This window comes from Pipistrellus kuhlii, unplaced genomic scaffold, assembly GCF_014108245.1.
Source record: "Pipistrellus kuhlii isolate mPipKuh1 unplaced genomic scaffold, mPipKuh1.p scaffold_m20_p_24, whole genome shotgun sequence".
Classification (NCBI taxonomy): Eukaryota; Metazoa; Chordata; class Mammalia; order Chiroptera; family Vespertilionidae; genus Pipistrellus; species Pipistrellus kuhlii.
The window spans coordinates 10,665,466-10,693,434 of record NW_023425523.1 but is presented as its reverse complement, the minus strand read 5'-3'; the positions used below and the strand labels follow the sequence as shown (position 1 = coordinate 10,693,434).

Sequence of the window (27,969 nt, the reverse complement as noted above, 5' to 3'; positions counted from 1 at the left end):
CCAGCAGGCAGGCCGGCCAACCGCCCATGTCCCCTTCCCCTAGCCAGGACGGCCAGACCCCACCCATGCATAAATTCATGCACCAGACCTCTAATACACACACACACACACACACACACACACACACAGAGGCCAGATTATTATGCAGAGATCATAATAATCTGGCCATTCTATGTATGTGTGAGTATATATATATATATATATATACCCTGTTTCCCAGAAAATAAGACAGTGTCTTATATTAATTTTTTCTCCCAAAGTTGTGCTAGGTCTTATTTTCAGGGGATGTCTTATCTTTCCATGCGCTAGGTCTTATTTTCGGAGGATGTCTTATTTTCGGGGAAACATGGTATATACACATATACACAGACACACACACACACATTTATTGATTTCAGAGAGGAGGAAGAGGGAAAGAGAGATAGAAACACCAATGATGAGAGAGAATCATTGATCTGTGCCTCTTGCACGACCCCCACTGGGAATCGAGCCCACAACCTGGGCATGTGCCCCAACCCGCAATCGAACCATGATCTCTCAGTTCATAGGTGGATGCTCAACCACTGAGGCACGCCAGCCCCCTTTTTTACAGGAAACCGTAGCCCGAGACACCTGCTGCAGGTCTGGCCCTGGACCGGCTCTCAGTCCTCACCCTCCCCACACGCTGCCTCGCGGAGGGCAGCGTCGCCACGGCCCACGGCGCTGGACACAGCTGTGGTCACCCCCATCCGGGGACTCGGCACCCCCCACCCTGCTGACCCGCTTCGTGGCGTGGCTCGGAGAAAGCGCTGCCGGGCCACGTGAGCCCCGGAGGAATGGAAAATTCCAGGTCGGCGAACAACACCCCAGGTGTCCGAGGCCGGGCCTCTCGTCCCACCACCGGTTAATGTTTCACTCCGGTGAGACTTAGGGAACAAAGACCACGAAGCTGGCCCCGAGGGGCCAAAGGTAGGCGGCCCTGGCGCCCAGCAGGGCTCGTAAAGAAGGACGAGTGCCCTTCGGGTGAGACCGGAGGCGGCTGTTCCTAGAAACGCGGGCTGTCGGGCCCGCCCCCCGCACGTGCGCCTCACGCTCTGTCCAGGAGCCGGGCGTGGCCGGGGCGCAGGCGGCCGCTGCCCTGGGCCCGTGGCGGGGACCGGGCCAGGAGGGCCATTCCCAAGGGTGTCTCCGGCCCTGGCACGGCGGGCCGAGGATCCAGAGGGCACGTCTGTAAAACCAGCCTCCTTCCCTGTCCCGCGGGACGAACAGTCCCTACTGTCCCGCTCCTGGGCGAACACGGGGGCACTCCACCACCCCTCCCCGCCCCCCAGGAACCAGCAGCTGGACGCCAAGACCCCCCTGCAGCCCAGGCTGCCCTCTGACATCTGGCGTGTCCCAGCTGAGAAAGCCAATGTGGGCACCGGGAGGGCAGCTCCCAGAGGTCACTGTGCCCAAGCTCCCTGCTCCCCGGCACCGTGCTCCCCGAGGAGGTGCTGTGGATTGAAGGGCTGTGGCTGTGTGAGAGCTGAGGGGTGCGGGGGGCTCTGCCCCCATCCCTCGGGAGATTCTCGCCCCCCAGTCCTCCTTCCCGCCATGCAGTTAGGCTCATGTCTGACCTGGTCCTGAGGGGAGCCTAGGCCGGATGCAGGGTCTGTGCTGGGCCCCCTCATCCGAGAAGCCCTGACGGGGGCTCCCGGGCCCCCCTGGAAAGCCAGCACCCCCCTCAGAGGCCACGAGAGCTCACGCCCACCCTCAGGCGGGGCAGGTGCTGAGTCCACGGTGTCGACGTGACATGTCCCATTGGAGGACCGAGTTTCGTATCTGAATCACCATGACGACACGAGGGACGTAGGCATGACCATCTGACGCGTTTGAAATGCACACGCAGGGACATACGACGGCCGAGGCCAGGGATGCTCCGGCTGCTGCCGGGTCCACCTTCGAGAAGCCGGTACCCAACCCGTTTGGAAATGGGGCTCCGTGAGCAGAGACGATGCCCTGGCAGAGGAGGCGGCACCCGAGCCGCCTTCCCAGGGGAAGGGGAGGCCTCCCGCTGAGGCAGAGCTCATTCAGCATCGACGGCACCTACTGTGCGCCCGCCGGGCCGAGGAGTCCTCACAGGACACAAGGCACAGGTGCGCCCTGCGTGGCCGGCCCCATCTCCTTTGCAGAGACCTGTCCCCGGGGGCGGGCCCTGCTCCAGAAGGACCCGAGCTCTGCAGGGAGGGAGCTGACGGGCCTGCCGGAGCCCAGAAAGGGAGGGCGAGGCCAGGGAAGGCCTCCCCAAGGGGGGTGTTTGCAGGACGGACGGACCAAGGTGGACGATAGAGTGATCCAGGCCAGAGGACACGGACGAAGGCACCGAAGCCACCGAGCTTAGGGACGGAGCCTTCCCCCCGGCTCTCAGGGGCGGCCTGGGCAGGCCAGGCCGGCGCCGCCTTCGGCTGGCAGACTGGGCGTTCGCTTCTCTCTAACAAGTCCGCTGGTCTCCAGGGCTCGTCCTGTCTGCACACGGCTTCCCCGGTTTAATTCCCGACAGCCCCAGGCCCCGACCTGGGTGAGCAGGCGCCCGGTGTGCCAGCAGGGGGGCCGCACGCTGGGCCCACAGCACGGCCAGGGACACCTTGGGAGCCTGGCGAGAGGCCAGGCCTGGCCAGACCCTGAGGTTCTGAGCAGCTCAGCGTGCACAGACCCTCCTCCCGCTCCTCCCCCCCCCCCCCGTCATGTGATTGTGAACCTTATCGTCATAAAAGCTGCAGAAATGCCAAACGTTAACCTTATTAAAGTCACACGGTTCTTCTGGTCTTGGCAGCCCTAATAGGACCTTCTTTATAGCTCAGTCTCCAGGGCGGGAGTCCTTGAACAGCCCAAGGTCTGTCAGGGTCCGGGAGGGTGACTAATGCCTTCAGGGACTGGAGCCAGCCCTCCCCCGGCTCCCCCCGCCCCATCCCCCCCTTCCCACCTCCCCCACAGCCCCCGCCGCCGGCTCTCGTGGCCTTCCATAAGGGCCTCCTGTTTCGTGACGGATGGGAACAGAAATTTCCACTCTCCCGAACGCTGGGAGGAACACGCGCGTGTACCCTACAGCCCCCGCCCGCCGCCACGGCCTTCTCCCCGGGATTAATGAAGCGCGGGGGAATTTTTAGCTGTTGTTGTAATGATTAAATGTCAAATCAATATTGCCGGCGAGGCCAGCAGGAAAGCGATCTGTGAGCCACACCGGGGGAGGGGGGAGGAAGGGGAGAGAGGACACGAAGCCAGACAAGGCGATGGGGAGAAAAGGAAACAGAGGAAGCGGGGGCAGCTCGGTGGAGCTTGTTCCCAGGAGGGTTATGGGCATCGGCTCAGCCAAGGTCATGCCTGGACCCTCCAGAAACGTATGCACAAGAGAGGCTGTTCCCAGTGTCTGCCCATCCACACAGCCCCCAGACCTGGTCAGAGCAAGCACCCAGCCGGTGCTCGGCGGACAGCGTCCCAGCAGCCAGCTCACGGTCCCCTCCGTCAGCACCCTCCGTCCGCCACGGAAGGCCTCCCAGACACAGGACTGAGACGGCGATGGTGGGATCAGCATCCCCTTGGCTGGGCCCCTGCCTTGTCCTACGGGAGCAGGACCCTCTCCTCCCACCCCGATTCTCCTCAGAGACCTCGTGGGTTCGGGTCCAGGGTGCCCCAATGACGCGCGTGGTGGCGGGCCCGGCCTCCGAGCTGTAAAAAGGGCAGCGTCTGTGACAGACAGGGTCAGACAAGGGATGCCTGTACGCTGAGATTGTTATAAAGTCACTGGGAGTTGCAAAACACATAGGACGAGATACACAATGTGTGTTACACACACGCAGAGAATGCCATTCAGCCTTCAAGACGAGGGGCACTCTGGTGCATGCTACAGCACGGATGAGCCAAGTGAAAAGCCAGACACAAAAGAAGCCATGTTTCCGAAACCAGTTTGGCTCAGTGGATAGAGCGTCGGTCTGTGGACTAAAAGGTCCCAGGATCGATTCCGGTCAAGGGCATGTACCTTGGTTGCGGGCACATCCCCAGTAGGGGATGTGCAAGAGGCAGCTGATTGTTGATTCTCTCTCATCACTGTTTCTAACTCTCTATCCCTCTCTCTTCCTCTCTGTAAAAAATCAAGAAAATATATTAAGAAGAAGAAGAAGAAGAAGAAGAAGAAGAAGAAGAAGAAGAAGCAATGCTTCGTGACTCCGCTGACAGGAGGCCCCCAGAGCAGGAAGCCCACAGACAGGCAAGTAGATGGGGGTGGCCGGGGGCTCGGGGAGTTAAGGGACACGGAGCCTGAGAGGAAAGATGAGAAGGTTCTGGAGGCGAATGGGGTGATGGCTGACAACAATGTGAATGTGCGTAATGCCACCAGATGATGGAATTAGGTCAACTCTGTAAAAATGGATTAAATTGTACATTTTGTTATGACATATTTTACACCCCCCCCCAAAAAAAAATGTGCACCCTTCACACCGCCATCCCTATGGTAACACCCTGCAGAGTTTTCAAACCCTGTCAAAACCAGGAGATGGCAACCTAGTGCCAAGTCAGACTCCACTGGTTTTACAAGCACGTGTGTGTGTGTGTGTGTGTGAGAGTGTGTGTGAGAGAGAGAGAGAGAGAGAGAGAGAGAGAGAGAGAGAGAGAGAGAGAGAGAGAGGAGGGATGATGGGTCATTCAGAAAACCTGAAACGTGAAACTCCGGAGAAGTCTGTACTTCTAAGCGCCAATAACTCCTCCTAACTGGGGGGCGGAAGAGCGGGTACCAGTCCCATCTAGAGCCCCCCCCCCCCAGAGCAACGCTGCGATCCCTCCTCACCCTCCAAGCCAGCGCTCCCACGTCCCCCCTGGACCACGCCATCCAGCCGGGCCCCGCCTGCCACGCCCATCCGAGGGCAGAGGGCAGCCGCGGGCAGATCCTGGGCAGGAAGGAAGGAGTGTGGCCCCTCCAGGGGCCGGGAGAAGGCGGGGTGGCCGCCACATGGGTGCTGGGGAATGCGGGACCATGGGGGCATCCACAGGGACCCGTCTGTGCAGAACTGGGGGGCCATGGCGAGAGGCTGCCCTCTCCCCCGGTGTCCAGGGGAGAAGCCGCCCGTGTCTGCCGTTGTGTTAAGCCGCGCTTTCTGCTCAGAGGCAGGTCCGCGTGCAGGTGTGTTGGTGGCCTCCCAGCTGGCAGGCACTCGGGGAAGAAGGGAGGCAGGCAGCAGATGAGCCCATCGGGACGGGCTCGGGTTACGGGTGAGGAACGAGGAACGCACCTGCCCCTGGTGGGGCTGAGGGGGCAGCTGAAGCCTCCAGGGACCTCGGGCTCCTCGGGGCAGCTGTCCTCCTGCTCCTCTGTGTCAAGGTGCTACCCTGGCCCTGCCCCACCCTCCTCCGGCCGCCCTCTTGGCCGTCCCACCCTTCCCTGGAACACGGAGTTCTCTGCCAAGGACTTGGGGAGGCCCGGCCCAGGTGCAGGGTGCGAGGCTGAAGGTGCGGTGTGAGAGGGAGGAGGGAGGGAGGTGGGAGGGAGGGAGGACACAGGGACAGGGAGAGGCAAGAAGAAGGGGAACCTGTGGGGTTCCCCCCTCACACCTTCTGCCCTCGATTCTGATAAGAAGCAAAGAGGAGCAGGTTTTACAAAGGGAAGGGAAGGCGACCCTGTCTGCGGGGTTGGCTCAGCCCTTGCCGTCCTGCCCGGCGCCCACGTGGCCCCTCTCTGGCAGCACCCCCACCCGCGGCAGCACGCACCCCAGAAAGCACCCACTGTGCGCCAGGCAGGCACTCCCTCTGCCAGGACTGGGACGCCAGGGGCCGAAGTGGCCCGCTGTCCTCCCTGCCGGGGACAGGGGTTCCCCAGGACACGGCCCTTCCAGGGCTCAGACCAGGGCAGTCCCGGGCCAGCGGAGACAGGTGGTCCCTCTAGCCGGGGTCGGCCGTCCGGGAGAGTCAACGGTCAAGGTCGTTCGCTCGGTGTGGCTGTGGGGAGCGGCTGGCAGGAACAGAGCGAACCCTTCGATCCGGAGGCACCCTTCTCGGCACATGGCTCCCTTTTTTTTGTTTTGTTTTTTGTTGTTTGTTTTTGTGTGTTTTTTTTTAAATTTCAATATTTTATTGATTTTTTACAGAGAGGAAGGGAGAGGGATAGAGAGTTAGAAACATCGATTCAGCTGCCTCTTGCACACTCCCTACTGGGCATGTGCCTGCAACCAAGGTACACGCCCTTGACCAGAATCAAACCTGGGACCCTTGAGTTCACAGGCCGATGCTCTATCCACTGAGCCCAACCAGTTAGGGCTGGCTCCCTTTTTTTGAAAGGACCCTGGTGTGTCCCCAGGATGCCTGAGCCCTGAGGATGGGCAGGGAGGCGGTGGAGACGGTGGCGCCTCCGGTGTTTGCTGAGGCTGCTCTCCTCTGTGGAGCTGCGGGAGCCTGTCCGTGGGTGCTGCCGCCGGCCAAGGTCAGCTAAGGACAGGCTGACGAGCTGGCCCCTCTGGGCCTTTCTCTCCGTGACACCGCCTCTGGCTGAACAAAGGCACCCCGTTTTGCTTCCACATCCAGTGTTGAGCATGAGCGTGCTGCCACCTGCTGGCCGCAGGGGCTGGTTGCAGGAGGGGAACCCACGCCCAGGTCACAGCTCTGCCTTGCACAGGCCCTGGGTCAGGCCTCTGGGAGGAGCCTCCAGGAGGCCCTCAAAGGTGCACCTGGACGCACACTGGGAGCTCCCAGGGCTTTCCCACGCTCATGCCAGCCCCGGGCTCCCAGAATTCCCAGCCAGCACGGGCCCCGGCGGAGTCTTGCAGCTGGCTGTGTCCGAGCTGATGATGACATGTTCAGGAATTTTACAAGCTACAATGGCAACTGGAAACTGGCCATGGTGGGAGCATTTACACCACCGACAGGGGCAGAAGCTCAAATCCGAGCCCTCCCTGTGCCCGCCCCGCTCAGCAAAGTTCCTATCGAACTCCACATACCGACCGCGGGAGAGGGGCCCCTCCCAGGAGCCGGGTTTTCTCAGGTCACCCAACTGTGGAAGTGATGTCATCAAGACCAGGCACGTTCTGCTGAGGGGGAGTCGGTGGGGAAGGGAAAAGTCCAAACTCCCGGAGAACAGCGGGCGAAGTCAGAGCAGAAACACCAAGCGGAGTGACAGCTCCGGGCCCGCTGTGACCATGAGCAAGCAGCCTCCCTCTCGGGCGCCCAGATTCCCTGCCAGCGAGGGTGGGGGGGGACACACACACACACTGTGGCGGCCCCCACGGTGACGGCGGCTGTGAAGTGATGTGTCTGAGTGCTGGGCACGGCGCCAGGCACAGAGTCAGCTAGCGCTCCAGGCCTGTTCAATAGTATCAGCTATTGATTAGAGCCAGGCACAGCGTCAGCAAGTGCCACCAGCCGGGTCGCTGTCAGAATCCCTCTTCTCTCCCGAACCCCTGCTCCAGGATCTGTGGCTTCTAGCTCCTCCCCCAAGTCCAAAGGCCTCAGAATCTGCAGATGCCTGGGACCAGGCCTCCGTCGTGCTGCTGAGCTCAGCTCCCTCGCAGGGGGAAGGGCTGTGCGCCCTGCGGTGCGGCCTGTGCTCCTGCCTCTGCGCTGTGCCCCTGTGCCCGTCTCAGCCTGCCTCCGTCCCACCCGCCTCCCGGCTAGAATGCTTCTCACGCTCTGCTTCCCTTAGGCTCAGACTGCACGTCATTCTGCGTTCCCTCCGAGACTACGAGCTTCCATGGGGCCGGGGCCAGGCTCGCTTGTTCATCTATTTCCTTTTTTTTTTTTTTTTATTAATTTCAGAGAGGAAGGGAGCGGGAAAGAGAGAGAGAAACATCAGTGATGTGAGAGAATCATTGATCGGCTGCCTCCTGCACGCCCCACACAGGGGATGGAGCCCGCAACCCAGGCACGTGCCCTGACGGGAATCGAACCGTGACCTCCTTCCTGGCTGGTTCGTAGGTCAACGCTCAACCACCGAGCCAGGCCAGCTCGGCCTCCCTCTTCTTTTTTAAAGCCAGGTGGGGTTGAGGGGCGGGGGGGGGGGGGATTGAAAGGGAGCTTTAAATTATGTAGACATACTATTCATTTTTCACTAAGGACCCTCCAACCCAGAGAGCCCGGGTGGCTGTCCACAGTCACCCAGCCCCAGTGCATGGTGGCACCCAGGCTGCCCCGCCTCCCAGCTGCCAAGTCAGACCCCTCAAGTCCCAAGGTCACGTCAGAGGTCGTGGAAGTCACACCGGGGTCTGTGCGTTTGCTCTGTCGCCGGCCGTCACGGAGTTAGGTTACACGTGCACAATTAAGGCCAGGATCAAAGGTAAAACCCCATCTGTCCTTCCCTCCGTTACTCAGAAGGGCCCTTCTCTGTGCACTGAGACCTTATGTCCCTGGGAAAGTGTCCAAGTGGCTTTTCCCACTTCCCGGGGGGTCTACGTGCCCCTGGGTCCCCCGGGGCCTCCTCTGGCTGCCACCGGCTAGCTTTGATTCCACAGATAAGACTGGGCCACCCCCATGGAAAGGCCCTTTGTGTGGATGGCCAGGGGGTCGCTCAGTGCATGGCATTCATCGGGCCACCCCCACCCTGAGTCGTGAGGTGAGGGCCTGGGGCGGATGCTCCCTCCAGCCCGCCCTCACCTCCCTGCGCGGGTGAAGGTCATGGCCGCAGCCTCGGCCTCCGGGGACTCTCGCCAGGACCCGGACATGTGACAAGAACCGGCTCGCCTGTGGGGCCGGCCGGGGGGCCGAGACAGGGGCGCCTTTGTCCAGGGGAGACGCAGGAAGTCACACGTCCGGAGGCCGCTGTGCGAGGTCAGGGCTGGAAGGGAACCAGCTCCCCCGCAGACCGGCCTGTGTGCGGACCAGCCAAGGGCGCTCGGAGGACTTCTGGAATATTCCTCTCCTCCCGGTCTCCCTGGGCCGCGCCGGGCAGGGACCCTATTTCCGGAGGCCTGCCAAATGCCGGGTGCGTTACCTGTGCCCACGTTTGGTCCCACCCTCCCTGAGCCCCTTCAGATCAACATTATCACTCCTTCCCCCTCCTCTCCCCTTACAGATGAGGACAGCGAGGCCCACGAATGCTGAGGAGGCTGCCAGCCCTGCAGCTCCTGAATGTCAGGCCCGAATGGAGCTCCAGTGTCCATGCTGGTGCCCAGGTTTCCTCCGAGACAGTGCTCCAGCCACGCATCGGAAGCTTCTGGAAGCTTCCTCTCACTGCCTGCAAGACCGCCTCGGTTCCTACCTCTCATCTCCATCGAGGTCCCTTTCGAGACCTTAGCAAATGCCACTGTCCCTGGGAGAGACGACCCCTCTCTCTGCCCCCCTCTCCTGGGCTTTGCAGCTGGTGTGGCCTGCACACACAGCCGGCTCAGCCCACGGGAGCCTGCATGCATGCGTGTGTGTTTGTGTGTCTCCGTATGGTGTGTGTGTGTGTGTGTGTGTGTGTGTGTGTGTGTACGCTGAGCACCACACAGCCCGGAGCAGCTGCGGGAACCTGTCTGCAGGCGCCTGTGATTGCTTTAAGCAGGAGGCACCGACGCCCAGCCAGGCGTTTGCTCTCTGCCCCAGGCCCAGCTTCACCGCCCACCGCAGTACAACCCCCTCCCCCCTCTCTGGGGTCTCCGAGGGACTGTCACAGCCTTCACCACGTCCCTGCCTCCACCACCTGCCAGTCTCCTTCCCTCAGGCCTTGCCCAGCCTGGGCGCTCACTCCAGCTCTGCCCACTCCGGCACCAGCACCATCGAGTCTCTTCCGAGGCTCACACGCCCACACGAACCCAGAGCTCCCTCCCTCCCGGACTCGGCCTGCTTCTCTCCCTTCTTATCTACAGCTCCTGCAGACCCACGACGCCCCACACCCGGGCTGGCGCGGCCTGTCTGCTCCCCCTCCCCTGCTCCCACCCCCAGGTCCCTGCAGCCTCTGGGGGCCTCCTCAGCACCCTCCACGGCGGCCTCCAGCCACGTTCTGGGCTCTACGGCCACGGCTACAGCCACGGCCGCCTTCCCCGGGCCCGGGCCCTCGGCCCACACAGTGCCGCCGGTGTGAGCGGGAGCCGGCCAGCGTCCCCATCACAGCTGTGAGGCCCGGTGCCACCACGTCTTACCTGGTGCCGCTGCCTGGCGCCGGGATGCTCACGCCCTCGGTGTCGGTCACGTTCGCTGAGGACAGAGACGAGTGGCAGTGAGTGGGTGGCCTCGGTCCTGCTCTCTGAACTCACTCCCTGCAGCTCACCGGTCTCTGGGCTCGGCGGCCACTCAGCGTGGCTCTGCCCAACCAGGACAGGACATGCAGGCCCTGCCCCAAGGTGGGTGAGCCCCACGGCCCCATCCACACTGAGTCCCAGGACCGGCGGGTGAGCCGGCCACGGTCACACCTGTGAGCGGCAGACACAGACCGGACCGGACCCGGATCCTCTGACCGGGCCACCGCCTCAGTCCGGCCTGCGCAGCCAGGATGCTCTCTGCTCTGAAAACACGGTGCCCGCCAGCTGTTCCCAGTCAGTCCCATCAGGGAGGCTGCCGGGCCCAGCCCCTCGCTCGCCCACATGAGAGCCGGCGAGCGGGATCCCAAAGGGCAGCTTCTCCAGGAAGAGCATGCAAGCCTGAGGGCCACATGGAGGGCATCCCCCCACCTGGCGCCCGGCACCCCATTCCCCCCACCACCACCTCCCCGCGCCCTCGGCTGGTCTGCAGACCGCCTGCCGTGGGCCGGCCCCGCCCGGTGGTTCTGGTTGAACCCCCATCAGATTGTTCTGCTCCCAGCACAGCTGATGCCGGGGAGACGGAGCTGAGGGGGCCCTGGGCCTTATCGCCCAGCCTGACATTGCTCTCCGGCCTCCACAGAGGCCCTCGCTGGGGACCCGGGCCTCTGTCGCTTAGTGATTTCACATGTCCCTCCTGTGCGCAGCCCACCTGGTCAGAATCCTGGCTCTGCCGCCGTGTGCTGGTTGCTATGGAAACTAGAATGCTGCACAAAGCACAGCGGGGTGCGGGGTGGGGAAGATGGGGCCGCAGAACCCTGCGAGTGGGTTTCTCCAGGCCGGCGCGGCCCCTCTGCCCGCCGGCCTTCCAGCACCAGGTGCCTGTGACCTCATTCACCTGCACCCCACACCCACCCCTACCAGCCCCCCCACATACAGAAACCTCCCCCTACCTCCTCTCTCGGCCTCCAGGTCCAGCCCAGAGCCCCCTCCTCCTCCGTCTGCAGTTGTAACCCCTTCTCCAGGCAAAATCCACCAACCCCAGGGCCGCGGCCCTAATGTGTGCAAGTGGAACCACGTGCTGCATCTCCTCGCACGCAGGCACGGGGCCCGGTGCTGACCGCAGGCCCCTGATGAGCGCTGCTCCCCGACTCTCAGACCACAGCTCAGGCCCCGCCCAACCCATTGCCCTCAGTCTGACTTCCGGAGATAATAAGCCCAGAGCGAGGGCAGGCCAGGCCTCACTGCTCTACCCAGCATGGGGGCAAATACACAGCCCAAGAAAAGGAAAACCTGAGCGAGAAACTCAGGAGGGGAGGATGAACAAGAGCGCTTTGTTATTCAGAAGGGTTTATTGTGGTGAACATTCACTCATTTTTTTAAAAGTATATATATTATTTTATTGATGTCAGAGAGGAAGGGAAAGGGAGAGAGAGAGAAACATCAATGAGAGAGAATCACTGGTGGGCTGCCTCTTGCACGCCCCCTACTGGGGATCGAGCCCGAATCCCAGGCATGTGCCCTTGACCAGACTCGAATCCGGGGGCCCTTCAGTCTGCAGGCCGAAGCTCTATCCACTGAGCCAAACCGGTCAGGGCCCACTCATGCATTGTTATGTTTCAAGTTTTCTTTCACTTCCTTTGCGTGTCACCTGGTGAAAAACCAGGAAGCTGTGCACCTCCAGGGCCCGGAACCCCCTCCCTGACCACAGCCTGAGACCCTTCTGCACCGACACGTGACTGCCAACCTCATGGCCGCAGCCCCAGGCTGGGAGAACCTGGGTCTCTTCCAGAATGTCCTTTGGGACAGGGTTGAGCTTACCAACCTGAGGTGTGGATTGGGGGCCTTCCGTTTGTCAAATGGGCAATGTCCCTCTAGGGGTGAAGGGGTGGGGGAGGGGGGCAGGGCTGGGAACACCCTGTTTTCTGTGTGGGTGGCGCCAGCAGCTGGGCTGAAGCGCCCGGAGAAGCCGGCTTTGGTCTGCGTGCCCCAGCCTCTTTTTTCCGGAATCCGTCTCCAGCCCCCTGAGGTGGGGGTCAGCAGAGAGAGGTCCTTACCCAGGTGAGAAAGGGACTCCACCTGGGAGCTGGACCCGCACCCCGACAATCTGGAGGACGCCTCCGGGGTGCCGGCCAGAGCTGCTCAGAGGTGATGTCACAGGCCGATCCCAGAGAGCACCCCACTCAGCCCAGAGCCTGCCACCCGGGAGAGGGGTGCTGGGCCTGGAAGCAGAGACACACTCTGAGGGGGCGGGGGCCATGTGTGCAGGTGCCCAGCTGAGAGGCTGGGGGAGACCTGCTCTGGCCCCACCCCCACCCCCCCCTGCCCAGGGCTGACCCACTGAAGGGGGCCCCTGAGCCTGAGGAGGTGCTGGTAGGGGAAACCCTAAAGCAAACCACAAACCCGGAGCCCCCCAGGCAGGCGGGCCACCAAAAAGCTGGCTCAGGAGCCACAGCTGGGAGAAGGCCCCGGACCAGGCAGAGCTTACGAGCTGCCCCAGCCCAGCGCCTGCCCGGAGCCGGAGCCGGAACCCTGTGACGCTGCCTCTGACCGTGAGGCCCCCTGCTCCCCGGAAATGAGGGTTTGGAGAGTGAATGCTGAGGCTCTTCCTCACTTCGCCCTGTTCCCTGCCTGATGCAACCACGGGACAAAAGACCTCCCTGCGGCCCGGCCCATGTTGCAGGCTCGATCCCCAGTAGGGGGCGTGCAAGAGGCAGCCCACCAGAGATTCTCTCTCATCGATGTTTCTCTCTCTCTCTCTCTCCCTTTTGCTGGCGAGGGCAGAACTTGCACTCGGACCTCATGCTGCCCCAGGGGGGGCACCTGAGCTGGCCGTTTTGGAGGCAAACCCACCAGTCCTCGCCCCTCAAGGCCGCGCCAAGAGCCCACGCCTGGCAGCCAGGCAGCCAGGCAGCCCCCAGGGGACGCTTGGCCATTTCCTAAAAACACTCTCCCTGAGCAGGAAGGCCACGCCCAGACACCGGGGCCGCAGCAACAGCCGAGGCTGAGCAGCCGCTGTGAAGGGCGGAGGGGGGGGGGGGCGGGGGGAGAGGGGTGTCAGGCCTGGCTGCCTCCTGGGAAAGATCAAAGGTTAAGAAGGAGCCGGCGATAGGGACAGAGCCCATTTGTGAAATTAAAGCTGCTGGGCCAGCTCCTCAGCTTCCAGGGAAGACCTGACTCAGGAATCTTTTCAGTCCGGCTGGCGGTGAGCACCGACCTCTGAACCAAGAGGTCAAAGTTCAATTCCCGCTCAGGGCACAAGCCCTGGCTGTGGGCTCAAGCCCCAGTGTGAGGCATGCAGGAGGCAGCCGATCAAGGATTTCCTCTCATCGTTGATGTTCCTATCTCTCCCACTCCCTCTCCTTTCCTCTCTGAAATCAATAGAAATTACTATTTTTTAAATATTTTCAATTGGTGGCTTTTGGTCTGGTGTGTTGAGATGTTTTTCTTCTCGGTAATGGAGAGAACATTACCGTCCATCGTCCCCTCACCTCTCTTCTCTTTCTGTTGGGGCACGTCTGCTTGTCTTCGGATTCTGGCATGAAGTCTGGGGTCCCCCTATTCAGCATGCCTCACCCCATACTCGCTTCCACCTGTACAGGGTCTTCCTCAGTGAAGTTTGTGGTGCACATAAAGATAGCTGCTCCAGCCCAGCTGGCGTGGCTCAGTGGTTGAGTATCAACACGGTTCGATTCCCACTCAGGGCACATGCCCAGGTTGCGGGCTCAGTCCCCACTGGGGGGTGTGCAGGAGGCAGCCGATCAATGATTCTCTCTCATCACTGATCTCTCTCTCTCTCTCTCTCTCTCCAACTCTGAAATCAATAAAAATGCATTTAAAAAAGTATCTGCATGAGTATGGGTTATGTTCTGGGGATATTTCAGGTCACTTTGTGGTTTCACAGACCAATAGCTCCACCTGGGAGAGACGCTCTGAGACAATGAGGTACCGAAGGGTGGGGGGTCAGGTGGCTGAGGAGCCTGGGAGGGGGTTCCCCAGCAGCTTGTCAGTTTCCCCCAGAAGATTCTGAGGCCCTACCTGGGCCACCTGACCTGGCATCTCCGAAGGAGCCGCCTGAGAGTCTACAACATCCAAGTTCCCCCAGTGACCTCATGACCCACCACGCAGGAGAAGGCAAGGCGAGGGCCCACAGACCCTCCCGCGCCCTCCGGTGGCTGGTGAGCCTTACCGGTGCCCACCCCAGCCGCTGAGCTTCTTGGGGTGGAGACTTGCTTTCTCTCCTCTGTCATCCCTGGCCTGCAGAACCCTCTCAGTCCACCAGGGGCGCCAGTCCCGGGCTGTCCCATGACTCCAGGTCCGGATGAAAGTAGAGCGAACATGTCACACTCTCAGTTGGAGTAAAGCCTCCCTCCAGAAACGTTTTGAGAAACGAAAGCCCTTTCACTGGGCTGTGGGCTCATCTTCTGGTAGAATCTTCTCTGATCCTCTTTCGTGAGGCCCATCCACACAGACGTCTGGAAAGAGAACTGGGAGGCCCAGGAAGGTGAAGGCTGGCCCAGGTCCACACTGCTAGAGAGCAGCAGGCCCAGAGCCCAAGCCCAGACCTCTGACCTCTAAGCGGGAACGTTCGACCCCATGAAGCTGCGCCCGAAAGGGGAGTCCCCGAGGCCTGGGATATTCCCGTGTGTGGCCCATCGGGGAAGGTGGCGGAGGTCCCTCGGCAGCAGAGTCTGGGAGTCCCTGAGGTTCGCAGAACCCTGGGGTGCGGAGAGGATCTCCAAGGACTTTCTGGAAAGATGGCAGGCTGGCTGGCAGGCAGGAGAGCTGCCCTTTAAGTCCAGGTTTGGCTTCTATGCACATTTAACAGGGAGTCTGCCCCTGGGAAGACCATCTGAGCTGTAGCAATCCTCCGAGGGAGGCCTGGCCTGGCCTTGCAGCCCACTGGGTCCCGGACCTGCCTTGCTGGTGGAATAGGGGACCCCAAGGCCATCGTTTAGATGAGAGCGACGCCCAGTGGACATCGGTGGTATCGCCGTCCCTACAAAGAGCTCCAGCCGAAACCGGTTTGGCTCAGTGGATAGAGCGTCAGCCTGTGGACTGAAAGGTCCCCAGGTTCGATTCCAGTCAAGAGCATGTACTTTGGTTTCGGGCACATCTCCGGTGGGGGGTGTGCAAGAGGCAGCTGATCAATGATTCTCATCGATGTTTCTAACTCTCTATCCCTCTCTCTTCCTCTGTGTAAAAAATCAATAAAAATATGTTTTAAAAAAAAAAAAGAAAAAAAAAAGAAGAAGAGCTCCAGAACCTCCCACCCAGCCCTCAGGTCCAGGCCTCCCGTCCTGGCTGGGAGTGCCCAGGCCGGGGCTGTGTTTGAGTCAAGGTCCCGGGACAATGCAACCGAATGAGCGCTGTCCCCCTCAGACTCCTGGCCGAGGGAGGCTGGTGTATGCGTGTTCCGGCAGCTGCCGATTCCGGTGGGAGTGCCCCCTCTGCACCTGCCTCTGCCTCTCGGGTCTTCCCTGCGGGGCAGCCCAACTCCTCAGAGCAGGGGGCCTCCTCGGGGCTCTGTGGTAGCTTCCTTGCGCCCAGCTTTGCTCCAGGACCTGCTGAGTGAGCCTCACAATGCTGCTGGCTTTTGGTTGTTGCTACTGTTTGTGGGTTTCTACTTGAATTGAAATGACAAATTAGGATTCCCAGCATTCCTGAAAAAGTCAGGCCATGCTTGCTCTGAATTCTCACCCAGCAGCAGTGGCCGAAGCTGAGGCGCTGCTGCCCCCTTTGGACTGGCGAGGACTTTCCAGTTTGCCACAGTCCCCACCATTCCCTATCTCTCCTGGTGCCTGCCCCGGTGCCCATTACACTGCCTTCCTGGCCCCTGTAGAAGCTTTACGGTCATGTCACACATGCAGAATAACTGCGTAACAATAGTTGCTGTCACACAGGAGCAGACTCTATGCCAAGCATGGCACATGCCTCCTCTCCTTTAACCCAGTGAGATGGGCATCATTTCTCCCAGCTCACAGACGGGGCTCACCATCCCTAGGAATCTTTCTGTGATCAGACAGCCAGCAGCTACTACGCCATGCAGTTGGCTGCCGTGGGCAGGCAGGCAGGCAGACCGGCATTGCATTCCATGAGAGGGTGGAAAGCCAGGTGACACTGACATAACATATTTCTATGAGCCACAAGGTGGAGAAGAATTTTAGGAATTTTAGAGGCCCGATGCATGAAATTCGTGCAAGAATAGGCCTTCCTTCTCCCGGCTGCCAGGCACCGGCTTCCGTCTGACACCCGGGACCCGGGCTTCCCTCTGGCCACGGGCAGGCACAGTGACGGCACCACGTTGAGGTGTGGGCAGTGCTATTCCCCTTCCTCTGCAGCTGGGAGGGGGCTCAGGGTGCTTCCTGGCTTTCATGACCTTCCCCCAGAGGTCTCACAGTGGGGCCCCCCGAGCTGCCCTGATGCACATCCTGTCTCAGCACCGGCTGACGGGTGGGGCTCCTCCAGCCCGCAGTCTCCGGTCCCCAACAATCTGTCTCCCAGGGGCCGGCGAGGGCCCAGCGGGGGCTGAGCCAGCAGCTCCTTCGAGGTGCACTTCCTGCAGCGCGCTGCTGCACGCTCACCACATGTGATGCAATCGCCAGGGCGGAGGGGTGGTGAGTCACCCCTTCCCCTGGGTGCTGGCTTCCAGGGCGTGTCTGGCTGCGCCCATCAGCTCCCCTGCCCCCCGGCCGCAGCTCAGGGCCCCCAGCTGTCTTACAGGGCTCAACCCTCTCCGGGAAGGCCCCTGTGACCGCACCAGTTCCTCAGAAAGCCCAGCCCTGCCTTGATTTAGCTTGATGGGTGTGGGGGGGGTCCCCTCAGCCCAGCTAAAGTTAGTGTCTGCCCCACTTGCTGTGTAAGCCTTTCTCAGGCCCAGCTGGGAAGCCCCGGCGAGGCCTGGGGCCCAGATCCCGGTCCTACCACTTACTAGCAGAGCAATCTCAACCGTGCTGCTGCACTTCTGTGTTTTCCTTCTGTATAACGTAAGGTGACCAGACGCCCCGCTTTTAACAATTTGTCCTGTGTCCCGCGGCGTTTTAAAAAAGTCCCGATTTTTGGAAAGAATGCACGACAAGCTAGGGAACGGCAGGAGAACGGGAAGGGAATATACAGTTTTCGGTGGCCATGTGGCTATTTAGGCAGGGTATGAGTTTTATATTATTTTTGTTAATTTTATAATGTTAAACTTTTTTTTTTTAAATATATTTTATTGATTTTTTTACAGAGAGGAAGGGAGAGAGATAGTTGGAAACTTCGATGAGAGTCATTGATCAATTGCCTCTTGTACACCTCCTACTGGGGATGTGCCCGCAACCAAGGTACATGTCCTTGACCAGAATCGAACCCGAGACCCTTCAGTCCGCAGGCCGACGCTCTATCCACTGAGCCAAACCGGTTTCGGCTATAATGTTAAACTTTAATAGTAACAAGTAATTGTTGAGAACTGATTATGGAGAACTTCTTATCAAAGTTCGCATTGTTGATCAGTTGTTAGGATTTGACCACCATTGTTTGGACTTAGTGAACAATGGCATTTTTGGGGATTGGCCCCTGCAAGCATGGCTCCTGTCCACGGCCATGGAGTCCACGAGTGGAAGGTCTGTCCCTCTCCGCCTTCGCTCTCCCGTGGCCCTGCAATGAGTTCTCTTCCCTCCACCGCGCAAAAGGCCTTCATCTCCCGTGGTCGCGGCCACTTTATTTTTTTAACTTAGGAGAGAGAGCCAGGCCGCCTGGCTCTTTCTGTCCATATTTACATTTATTTACAGTGTGCCAAGAGGGACAGTGAGATGACCAGCGGTCACTCCGTATTGGGGGAAGAGGAACCGCTTTTGTTCGTTTTTTCTTAAAAAGCAAAGCGTCAAAACACTGATGGAGGCCTGGGAAACAGCGTGAAAACAAGATGGCAGCACCGCGGGACGGCTCCTCGGCCCTGCCCGGGAGTTCCTGACAACTGAAATCTAGAAGAATTTTGAGCACACCTTTGTCCTCTCTTGGCAAGACCCGAAAAGTGCCCCTGCTGGCAGAGAATGTGAATTCAGGGAGGTGAGGGGTAAAGCTCTACAGAAATGAAGATTCAGTGAACGTGCCGAGTGGTGGACAAGGCTCGGAGGAAACTTCTCCATCCCTTCCTGCTATGATGGCATAGGAGCTCCTGTGGGTAGGCAAGCTGCCGGGTCCCTCAATGGGGAGCTGCTGACCATGGCAAGGAAGGTGCAGGACCTGGAGGAGCGGGTGAAGACCCAGGCTGACCAGATGCTGTCCAAGGATGAGAGAATACAGTCCCTTGAGCAGTTGGTGACGATCCTCGAGGAGCAGAAGGGCAAGATGTCCCTGCAGCGGCAGGAGGAGCTGGAGATGGCGTGGGCGCAGCGGCGGCGGCGGCAGGTCTGGGAGGTGGAGCACTTCCTTGGGGACTACGGTCTGCAGTGGGCGGGAGAGCCCAGGGAGCATGAGGACTCGAGCAGCTCGGAGGATGAGGAGTGGATGATAGCCGAGAAGTTCTGGAAGGCAGGGGACTCATTGGTGCCCCATGAAGTGGACTATGACAGGCTGCTGGCCAGCCTGAAGAATCTCAGTGAGCTGGTGGAAGACGGTGACTCCCAGGTGGAGCCAATGCCCAGAGGAGCACCGGCCCATGGTCTTGAGCCCATCCCACTGAAGCTGTACCGGAATGGCATAATGGTATTTGATGGGCCCTTCCGGCCATTCCATGATCCCTCCACACAGGGCTGCCTCGGAGACACATTGGACGGCTCCTTTCCTGCAGAGCTCCAGCGCCTGTACCCTGATGGTGTCCCCTTTAAGGTGAGTGACCTGCACAATCAGGTTTACCCAGAGGATGGGCTGGACCCATTCCCAGGAGAGGACCAAGTGACAGGCATGCAGAAGGTTCGAAAGGCCCTGCTCACGGAGCACACAGCTTCCAGGATGACCCCTGAGAAGTTTCTGAGCAGGCTCCCCAAACTTGTGATCCGTCAAGGCGAGGTGATTGACATCCGGGGCCCCATCCGGGATGCCCTGCAGAACTGCTGCCTGTGGCCTCTTCCGGTCCAGGAGATCGTGGTGGAGACGCCTGCCTTGGCTGCTGAGCGTGAGAGGAGCCAGGAGTACCCTGAGTCGCCTGTGCCCCAGCTCTCCATGCTGCGCATCAAGTCTGAGAACAGGCCTTCCTGCCAATGATGCAGCCAGAGGACACCATCGGGGGTGTGAGAGCCCTGCTAGCGGAGGCCAGGGGCAAGGACCCAAACGCCTTTGAGATCTTCAGTGCGTTCCCGTCCACAGTCTACGCTGCAGGAGGCCGGACTGGTGCCCAACGCAAATCTGCTACTGCGGCCGAGCCGGGCCCCGCCGCCACCGCCACCTGCCAATGGACCCCAACACAGCTCCCAACCCAAATAAAGCACCCCCCCCCCAAAAAAAAAAAAAAAAAAAAAAAAAAAACACTGATGGAGTGAAGGTAACGAAGGCTCTCAGAGACTGTAACACTGAAGAGGCAATCGGTGGCATCCAGGCTGCGTTGGGTGAGGACCGGATCTGGTTCCGTCATCTGGCGCTGCAAGAAAATGACTCATGTCAGACACCGGCCAGATGCAGTCCTCCCCCCTCCTCCCCTGCAGCCCACGCGTCACGGCCCTCCTGCTCGGGCCCTTTTGCAGTGACCCCAACGGCAGCGGGGACGCCTGGGCAGGATGGCGGGACCGGGCTCCAGGCCGACACAGCGGGGGTTCCACACGGGCACCGCCTTCAGTGTGCGGCCTGGGTGCACGGCCTGTCTCCCCAAACCCGTCCACTCCCCCCCTCCCGAACCCGCACGTCTTCCCAAACGCCCCGTCCCCCAAACCTGCCCACTCCCCAAACCCACCTGTTCCCCCAAACCTGCCCATCTACCCAAACCCGCCCGACCCCCCAAACCCGCCCATCTCCCCAAACCCGCCCGTCCCCCCAAACCCGCCCGTCTCCCCAAACCCGCCCGTCTCCCCAAGCCCCCCGTCCCCCAAACCTGCCCACTCCCCAAACCCACCTGTTCCCCCAAACCTGCCCATCTACCCAAACGCGCCCGACACCCCAAACCCGCCCATCTCCCCAAACCCGCCCATCTCCCCAAACCCGTCCGTCTCCCCAAGCCCCCAGTCCCCCAAACCCGCCCATCTCCCCAAACCCACCTGTTCCCCCAAACCCGCCCATCTCCCCAAACCCGCCCGTCCCCCCAAACCCGCCCGTCTCCCCAAGCCTCCCGTCCCCCAAACCTGCCCACTCCCCAAACCCACCTGTTCCCCCAAACCCGCCCATCTCCCCAAACCCGCCCGTCTCCCCAAGCCCCCAGTCCCCCAAACCGGCCCATCTCCCCAAACCCACCTGTTCCCCCAAACCCGCCCATCTACCCAAACCCGCCCGACCCCCCAAACCCGCCCATCTCCCCAAACCCGCCCGTCCCCCCAAACCCGCCCATCTCCCCAAGGCCCCAGTCCCCCACAACCGGCCCATCTCCCAAAACCCACCTGTCCCCCCAAACCTGCCCGACGCCCCCAACCCACCCGTCTCAGCATGCAGTGAAATGTCCCCCAGGGCAGCTGTCACCCCTTCAGCATTTATTTCCTTTTTGCCACATGACCTTGCTGCGTCAGCTTTCTTCCCACCACAACTTCCCTCTTGGGCACCTCCTGGCGCTGATACAATCGGTTCTCTTGGAGAAAGTGGCTAAAACCTGGGCACCGCCTCCCTGAGCGAGTTCCCTCACTCAGAGCCCACGCCCTCCCTGGCTGCTGTCTTCTCCACAGTCTGATTCCAGACCAGAGCGGATCAGCCAGGACCAGACCAGACCAAACCAGATCAGACTGGGACCAGACCAGAACAGAGTTCCCAAAATATCTCCTCCACACCCAGCCTTCCTAGGACTCCTGCTGAGGGAAATAACCAGGTGCTTTCCCCCATCCAGAGCCCACAGAACATGGAAGTGGGGCTGCGGGTATGTGAGGGGTGCGAGAGGCGGCCCTTCTGCACCGAGTCCGGGCCAGCACAGAGCTCCTCCCGAGGGCAGCCCCGGGCCCCAGCGCCCCACCATAGCCTGCTCCGCCCGCTCCGGAGGGCCAGCCCGCACCTCCCGCTCCCGCAGGCGGAGGGACCTGCAAACCTGTCCTCCGGGGAGGGGGGCTCTGCCTTGTGAAGGTGGGGACGTTGGGATCTGTGTCCAGGCCTTTACCAGCACTCCCCGAAACCGCCCCAAGGGACTGCGCGTTGGCCCGCAGACACCTGACACCCACAGGCCGAGCCCAGCTGGTTCTCGCTAACACTGTCCTCGGGAGACGAGGCGGTTCTGCATTTGCTGCCAGCTATGCTGGTACCCTCCTCAGCTCTCCCCCTAATTCCCACCCTCCGGCGAACATGTGACTCTATAACAATGGGGCCTCGGAAACTCCCCCTCAAGCCACGATGGGCTCTCTGCCTTTAAAAATCATCATCAAGTCAGTAGCTGAGCGGAAACAAAAGCATGCTGAGAAGAGGGAAGCTCCGCTCCCACACCCAGCCTGAGCGAGCCAGGTTCCTCCCGGGATGTCCCCCTCAGTGTCAGGTCTGCCTTCCCAGACCTGACCCCAGAGCAGTGTGCACATGCAGAGCCTCCGCTCAGGAAGCTTCTGACTCCCAGCTCCTGGCTCCCGGGCCATGACAGTCATTCAGCCTCCGCCTTCCAAAGACAGCCCTGCACACACGGACTCCTCTGCCGCCTCTTCAGCTTGGTGCGGCGTGGGCCGTGCCCTTTGCCAAACACCCAGTCCCATCCCCCACGTCTCTGCCTCCAGATTCACATCTGCGTGACCCCCACACCTGGGCCCTCTCCGCTGGGCCGGGTTATTCCATTCATTCACTCCCCCGTGGCCCATTCCCAGCCACCTGCGAGTTAACCCCCTGCCCTTCGCTAGCAGAGGGATCTTCCCAACGCCAAGCTCTGCCCAGACATCCCAGTGCTTCCGCTGGAGACAAGACCGAACCTCTTGGCAACTCTCCAAGTCTTGGTGTGGCCCAACCTGCCAGTCTGCTTGCCACTTCCTGTCCTGCCCGCTCTAGCCTGGGCCTCTCTGCCCCTCACCTCAAAGCCACTTCCTGTCCTGGGCCCCAGCCTCCTCCCGCCAGCAGGATCTGTCATGCGGGCCCTTCCGGAGTCTCCTTATGGCAGTTTACTGGGACCATGCCCCAGCACGTGGTACTGACCGTGCAAGCTCGGGGAGAGGTTCAATGGGAAGAGATATAGAGGGTGGCAGGGCCGTGCCGGGCACACGGCTGGTGTGAATGAACTGGTTCGTCTCCCTCTCTGCTGATGGCACTGGGTACTGTCCCAGGCACTGGAGATGCACAGAATCTGGCCCCCCGAGTGAGGGGCGCCCGATAGCCAGGCCGACCTGGTCTAGCCCACGACACACAGTGTCCCCCATGCACAGCCTAGCAGGGGTCTTCAAACTGCGGCCCGCAGAGGAGTCTGATCCGGCCCGCCAGGTTTTTTGGGCAGTGAGCGCAGCCGAGGTGTTACAGTAGGAATTAGTAGTTCATATAGTCCGGCCCTCCAGCTCTCTGAGGGACCGTGATCTGGCCCCCACTTTAAAAAGTTTGAGGACGCCTGGTACAGGGTACTTACGTGGTTTTTTCTGCCCGTCTGGCATAGCACAGAAATCCTACAAATGAAGACATTTCATCCCAATTAAAGAACTGGAAATGGAAGCTGAAACCTGAAGTTACTGCCTGCCTTTCAGAGACGTGGATGTGGAAACCTCAAAACCTGAGCCAGGGCAGCCGGCATGCCTCACTGTTTCCATGGCACTGGGGACTGAGTTGGTCCAATTAGTCATCACAGAGAAGCAGAAACTGCTGACAAAATGGTTATGCCTACAGCGGGGTGGGCACAGGGCTGACAATGAAGGCAAGGCCAGGATGGTTTGGACCAGTGGTCGGCAAACTCATTAGTCCAGAGAGCCAAATATCAACAGGACAACGATTGACATTTCTCTTGAGAGCCACATTTTTAAAACTTAAACTTCTTCTAACGCCACTTTCCCAAAATAGACTCGCCCAGGCCGTGGTGTTTTGTGGAAGAGCCACACTCAAGGGGCCAAAGAGCCACATGTGGCTCGCGAGCCGCAGTTTGCCAACCACTGGTTTGGACTAACGCTGCCCAACAGGAGCATAATGTGAGCCACACAAGTATTTAAAAAATGTCAGTAGCCACATAACAGGCTAGATGGAAAGGAATCGGTAAAATTACTTTTCATGGTATGTCTTACTTATTAGCCCAACATAGAAGAATGTTTTCATTTCAACATCTAATCAATGGGAACATTATTGACCCATTGCACATTCCTTTCTTTAATACTGTCTTATACACCTAGTGTGCATTTTATACTCACAGCCCAGTGAGTGCTTGGCTCCCACGTTTCAAGGGCTCAACAGCCACATGTGGCTCGTGGCAGTGCAGCTTGGGCGTGAAGGTACTGTTCCCACCGGTACGCATGTTTCTTTCCCACAAGGCACCAGCCTCAGCATCGAGCCACACTCCTGGTCCAGCAGCCTGGCCCCAGGCCCGCCTGGGCGCGCACAGGTGTCTGTCCACTACACCGCGGAGCTGGAGCTGTTTACATCCCCCTCACTCGCCTTCCCAAAGCTCCACGCCCAGCACCTCTCCATTTCCCAACTCATGGCCTGAGAGCCGAGATGGGTGCCAGGTTATTGTTTTAGAACAATTGTTTTTAGGTTATGTGGTGCTACCAATACTGATACTGGAGTGATTTCCTCTCAGCTGAAAGACCTTTAGCTTCCTCACTAGCACTCCCTGTGGGAGTCTCACAGGAGTCTTGTGAACACCCTTTTGGTGAAGGCAGATATGGAAACGGATAGGCCTTCAAGAACAGCTATCTGTTCACGTCGGGTCAATGTCCTTTGGGATTTGAGGAAGAGCTGCGTGTCAGGTCACCCATTCTCCAGGGCACACGGGTTGCTATCTACGTTGGCCCGAGATTGCTGGGGGACTAAGGAAGTCTCAGGAAATACCAGATCTTTATTACCCACTAGAGGCCCAGTGCATGAAGTTTGTGCACTTGGTGTGTGTGTGTGTGGGGGGGGGTGCATTCCCCTCAGCCCGGATTGTGAGAGGGCGCAGGCCAGGCTGAGGAACCCCACTGATGCATGATGGGGCCAGGGAGGGATGCAGGAGGTTGACCAGCCAGAGAGGGACCACGGGAGGGCTCCAAGGCATGTCCGGCCTTCTTGCTCGGTTCTGATTGGCCAGATCCCAGCAGCAAGCTAACCTACTGGTCAGAGCATCTGTCCCTGGTGGTCAATGCACGTCATAGTGACTGGTCGACTGTCTGCCTCCTGATGGTCAGTTACATCTTCATGGATTTATATCTGTTACGATGTCATAGTGAGCGGCTGAACAGCCTTAGCATATCATTAGCATATTATGCTTTGATTTGTTGAATGTCGGATGACCAGACACTTAGCATAATAAGCTTTTATTATATAGGACTCCATGTCACCCAAGTCAACAAAAGTTCCTTCCTACCTGGGACCTCCTCTGAGGCTGTAAGACATGGGCATTATGACCTAAGCAGCCAAGAGTAAGGAGTCTTCTGCAAAATCTGGCTTGGAGACCAGAAGTATAACTCTCTGTGGAAGTGGGCCATGGACAGGAGGCGGCTGCGGATTACATCCCAGGAATACTGGGCTGTGCCCCTGCCTGAGGACTCACCCCAAGTTAGCAGAATGCAGAATCTCTGGAGGGACCCGGCACACCAGCAACCAAACAAGTAAAACTGAAGATTCTGCTTCTTTCAAAATGCCTACAATTTCAAACTTTGTTTTTATCTCCAAATTTATTTTCCAGCCTTTGAAAAACCAACTCACATTTGAAAACTTATATTTTTAAGAGAAGTATACATACCTATTAAAAAGAAGATTCCTACGAATGTTATAGCTATGAGTAGATATCTATGCCTTGGATTATCTGTAAAACAAAATGAACGAACGAACGAACGAACGAACGAAAGAAAGAAAGAGAGAGAGAAAAAAGAAATGCAATTAGCTGACCTGGTCAAAATAAAGATACAGTTGATCCTCCTTCTTGCTGAAATTTATTTGTATTCCTCAAATCAACCCCCACAGCACCTTCACGATCATTCGTGGGCATGTGGGGCAGATGATGAAAAATGTTGAGTCACCCGATGCACGTGTCCCTGCTGAGTCTGAGCAAGGCAACACGCCGCCTTCCTGTTCCAGCTCTCACACTATCTGTAAGTGTTCTATACGTGGCCTCTTCAGTGCCAGTTGTTCACATTTTTTAATGTTTGTTTGTCTTTTGTTTAAAATGTTCTCCCAAGCAGAGTGCTGACATGTTGTCTAGCATCCCTAAGCACAAAAAGGCTGCTTTATGTCTTACAGAGAAAATGTATATGTTGGGTAAGCTTCCTTTAGGCCTGAGTTAGATAAGCACTACTGGCCGTGAGTTCAAGGTTAATGAATCAACCATATGTATAAGTAAGTTGTCTTTAAAAATAAAACAAGGTTATTTATGTTTTGATACTTTGCCCAATATGTTGTGACCGGACGCCGGCAGGTGCCTAGCCCATTTCCTGGTGTGACAATGAATTTGACCACAGCAATAGAATTTGAAGGCCTAGATTTTAATTCTATCTCCATTACTTAAGTGACCTTGGCAAAGTCACCCCACCTGTTGAATCAGTCTCCTCACTCTTAAAAAATAAATAACAATTCCTGTCCAGCCAGTCTACAATGGTGGTGGAGAGGAAACTGCTTTTGGAAGGGTTTGCAGTGAGTAGCAGGCTAGTCGATGAGTTACTGTGATTCACTTGATAAAGCATTAGAAACACAAGAAATTAGCACTTGAACAAGTAAGATCCAATATTTAAATGTTGTACCTTCCTGGATTTATATCTGTTATGATGTATGCAACTCGAGAAAAGTATTCAAATCCGCAGGTGGGAGGGGGAGAGGGAGAGAGACCCTGGGATTTTATTGTTGAAAAGAATCATTTAAGTCATTAAGCTCCGGCCCAGATTTTCAGAGAAGAAAACATTTGGTTAACTGGAGATCAAAACAGGTCCCCAGACATATATGTATCTCATATGTCAACACTACTCTGAGATTTAAAAGGCCAAAGAACTGTCTAGCAATGTCTCTCAAACTTTCAAAATCTAGAATGTCATGCGAACAATCAATTGGGGGGGGGTGGGGTTTTAAAAGATACGTCACAATTATTTAATAAAAAAGGGTTTGTTTTCAAATGCACAACTCGTATTTCACATTGGTGAGAGGGATGTTGTGGTAACAATCTTTTGCTTCAAGGTATCTACGAGGTGTAGCCTTCAATCCCAATGACAAATGTTAAATGAAAACTGGGCAAAGACAGAATGCTTGGAAACCTCGTGAAACATCTATACTAATAAAAGAGTAAGATGCAAATTGACCATACCTTTGCAACGCCCACAAGCCAATCAGGAGTGAGTATGCAAATTAACCCAACAAAGATGGTGGCTTACTTTGCATACACAGGCCATGCCAGGCCTCTGGGCAGCATGGGAAGGTGGAAAGGCAGCTCCCGCCCGAGTGAAGGTGGTGCCGGCAGCCAGGGGAAAGGAAGGCCCATTCTTACATGAATCTTTGTGCATCAGGCCTCTAGTTCCACATAATTCTACAGAGGATCTTGTCTAGGAATTGTGTCCTTCAAGGATGTTGCCTCCTGGAACACTGGAAGCTTTACCAGATTTCTACTTGCTGACTCACGCTGTACCCAGTCAGCCTCTTTCTCCTGGTTGGTGAGGCGCACAGCACATGAGCCAAAGCACATTGGCGTGGCTTTCTGTCACTCCCACGGGGAAACAGCTATCGCTTGCACATGGATGGTATTTTCACACAGTCTGCCTTGGGTAGTATGCAACACCCAAAGGTGGAATTCATAAATATGCTCCAAGCATAATAACTGTCACTAACTTTGCAGTGGGTTTTTTAAATGTTTTTACTGATCTCAGAGAGGAAGGGAGAGGGACAGAGAGAGATAGAAACATCAATGATGAGAGAGAATCATTGATTGGCTGCCTCCTTCATACCCCCTACTGGGGATCGAGCCCCAGGAATGTGCTCTTGAATCGAACCTGGGACCCTCTAGTCTGCAGATCAATGCTCTATCCACTGAGCTACATCAGCTGGAGCTGCAGTGGGTTTTTAAATCTTCTTGGCAGTTGTGTGGCTTGTGCAAATGGTGCCTCTATGAGTGACACCTCCATGAGTTTGGTCTTTTCTCTGTCTTTAGGGACCAAATCCATCAGCTGCAAATTGGAACCATTTTGTGCTTTTCCTGCAAATATTTGTTTTATCTGAGAAGTCACACTGCTTTGTCTGAAAATGAAACCATAACTTTAATGGCTTCATGTCATTATTTGAAGTTTCAAAAGGTATGACACACTGGAGAAGTAATGAGAATGGCTCACTCAGCAAATAAAATTCAAGGTTTTTACATCCGTTGTTTACTATTCATTATGTTAAAAAAAAGTTTCATTCACAGAATCGCCCTATCTCAGCCCAAAGAAACGCATCTTCTCTGTTTGCCCTGGAAATCCTGTTCATGACATAGAATTATGATATTCTGAATTATAATGAATACTATAAGTCATCTGTTCGCTTACGTTTCAATGAACCACTTTCAAATCACTAGTCCTTTTGTTTGTCAACTGAAGATATAAAGTAAAAATTAGATAATAAAAATGGCCAATTACAAATGCACTTAAGACTTAACATAAAAAAGACCATTAGTGAGACA

The 27,969-nt window shown here is 57.8% G+C and overlaps 2 protein-coding genes across 2 annotated transcripts in view; one reads left to right on the top strand and one right to left on the bottom strand.

Moving 5' to 3' along the window:
• The first annotated feature begins 17,597 nt into the window (after nucleotides 1-17,597).
• Nucleotides 17,598-19,562, top strand: LOC118727465 (UBX domain-containing protein 11-like). Its single transcript, XM_045586997.1, is given in 3 exon segments — nucleotides 17,598-19,311; nucleotides 19,314-19,437; nucleotides 19,439-19,562. Coding segments are annotated over 3 exon segments (1,197 nt in total). The 5' UTR covers nucleotides 17,598-18,350; the 3' UTR covers nucleotides 19,551-19,562.
• A 9-nt stretch (nucleotides 19,563-19,571) lies between these two features.
• Nucleotides 19,572-27,969, bottom strand: part of CD58 (CD58 molecule) — a 29,327-nt gene continuing 20,929 nt past the window's right edge. The window contains exons 4-6 of the mRNA XM_036453264.2: nucleotides 25,078-25,140; nucleotides 22,780-22,816; nucleotides 19,572-19,704 (exon numbers count right to left, since the gene is read on the bottom strand). Coding sequence (XP_036309157.2) covers nucleotides 19,695-19,704; nucleotides 22,780-22,816; nucleotides 25,078-25,140 — 110 coding nt within the window. The 3' untranslated portion in view covers nucleotides 19,572-19,694. The remainder of the gene's footprint in view (nucleotides 19,705-22,779; nucleotides 22,817-25,077; nucleotides 25,141-27,969) is intronic.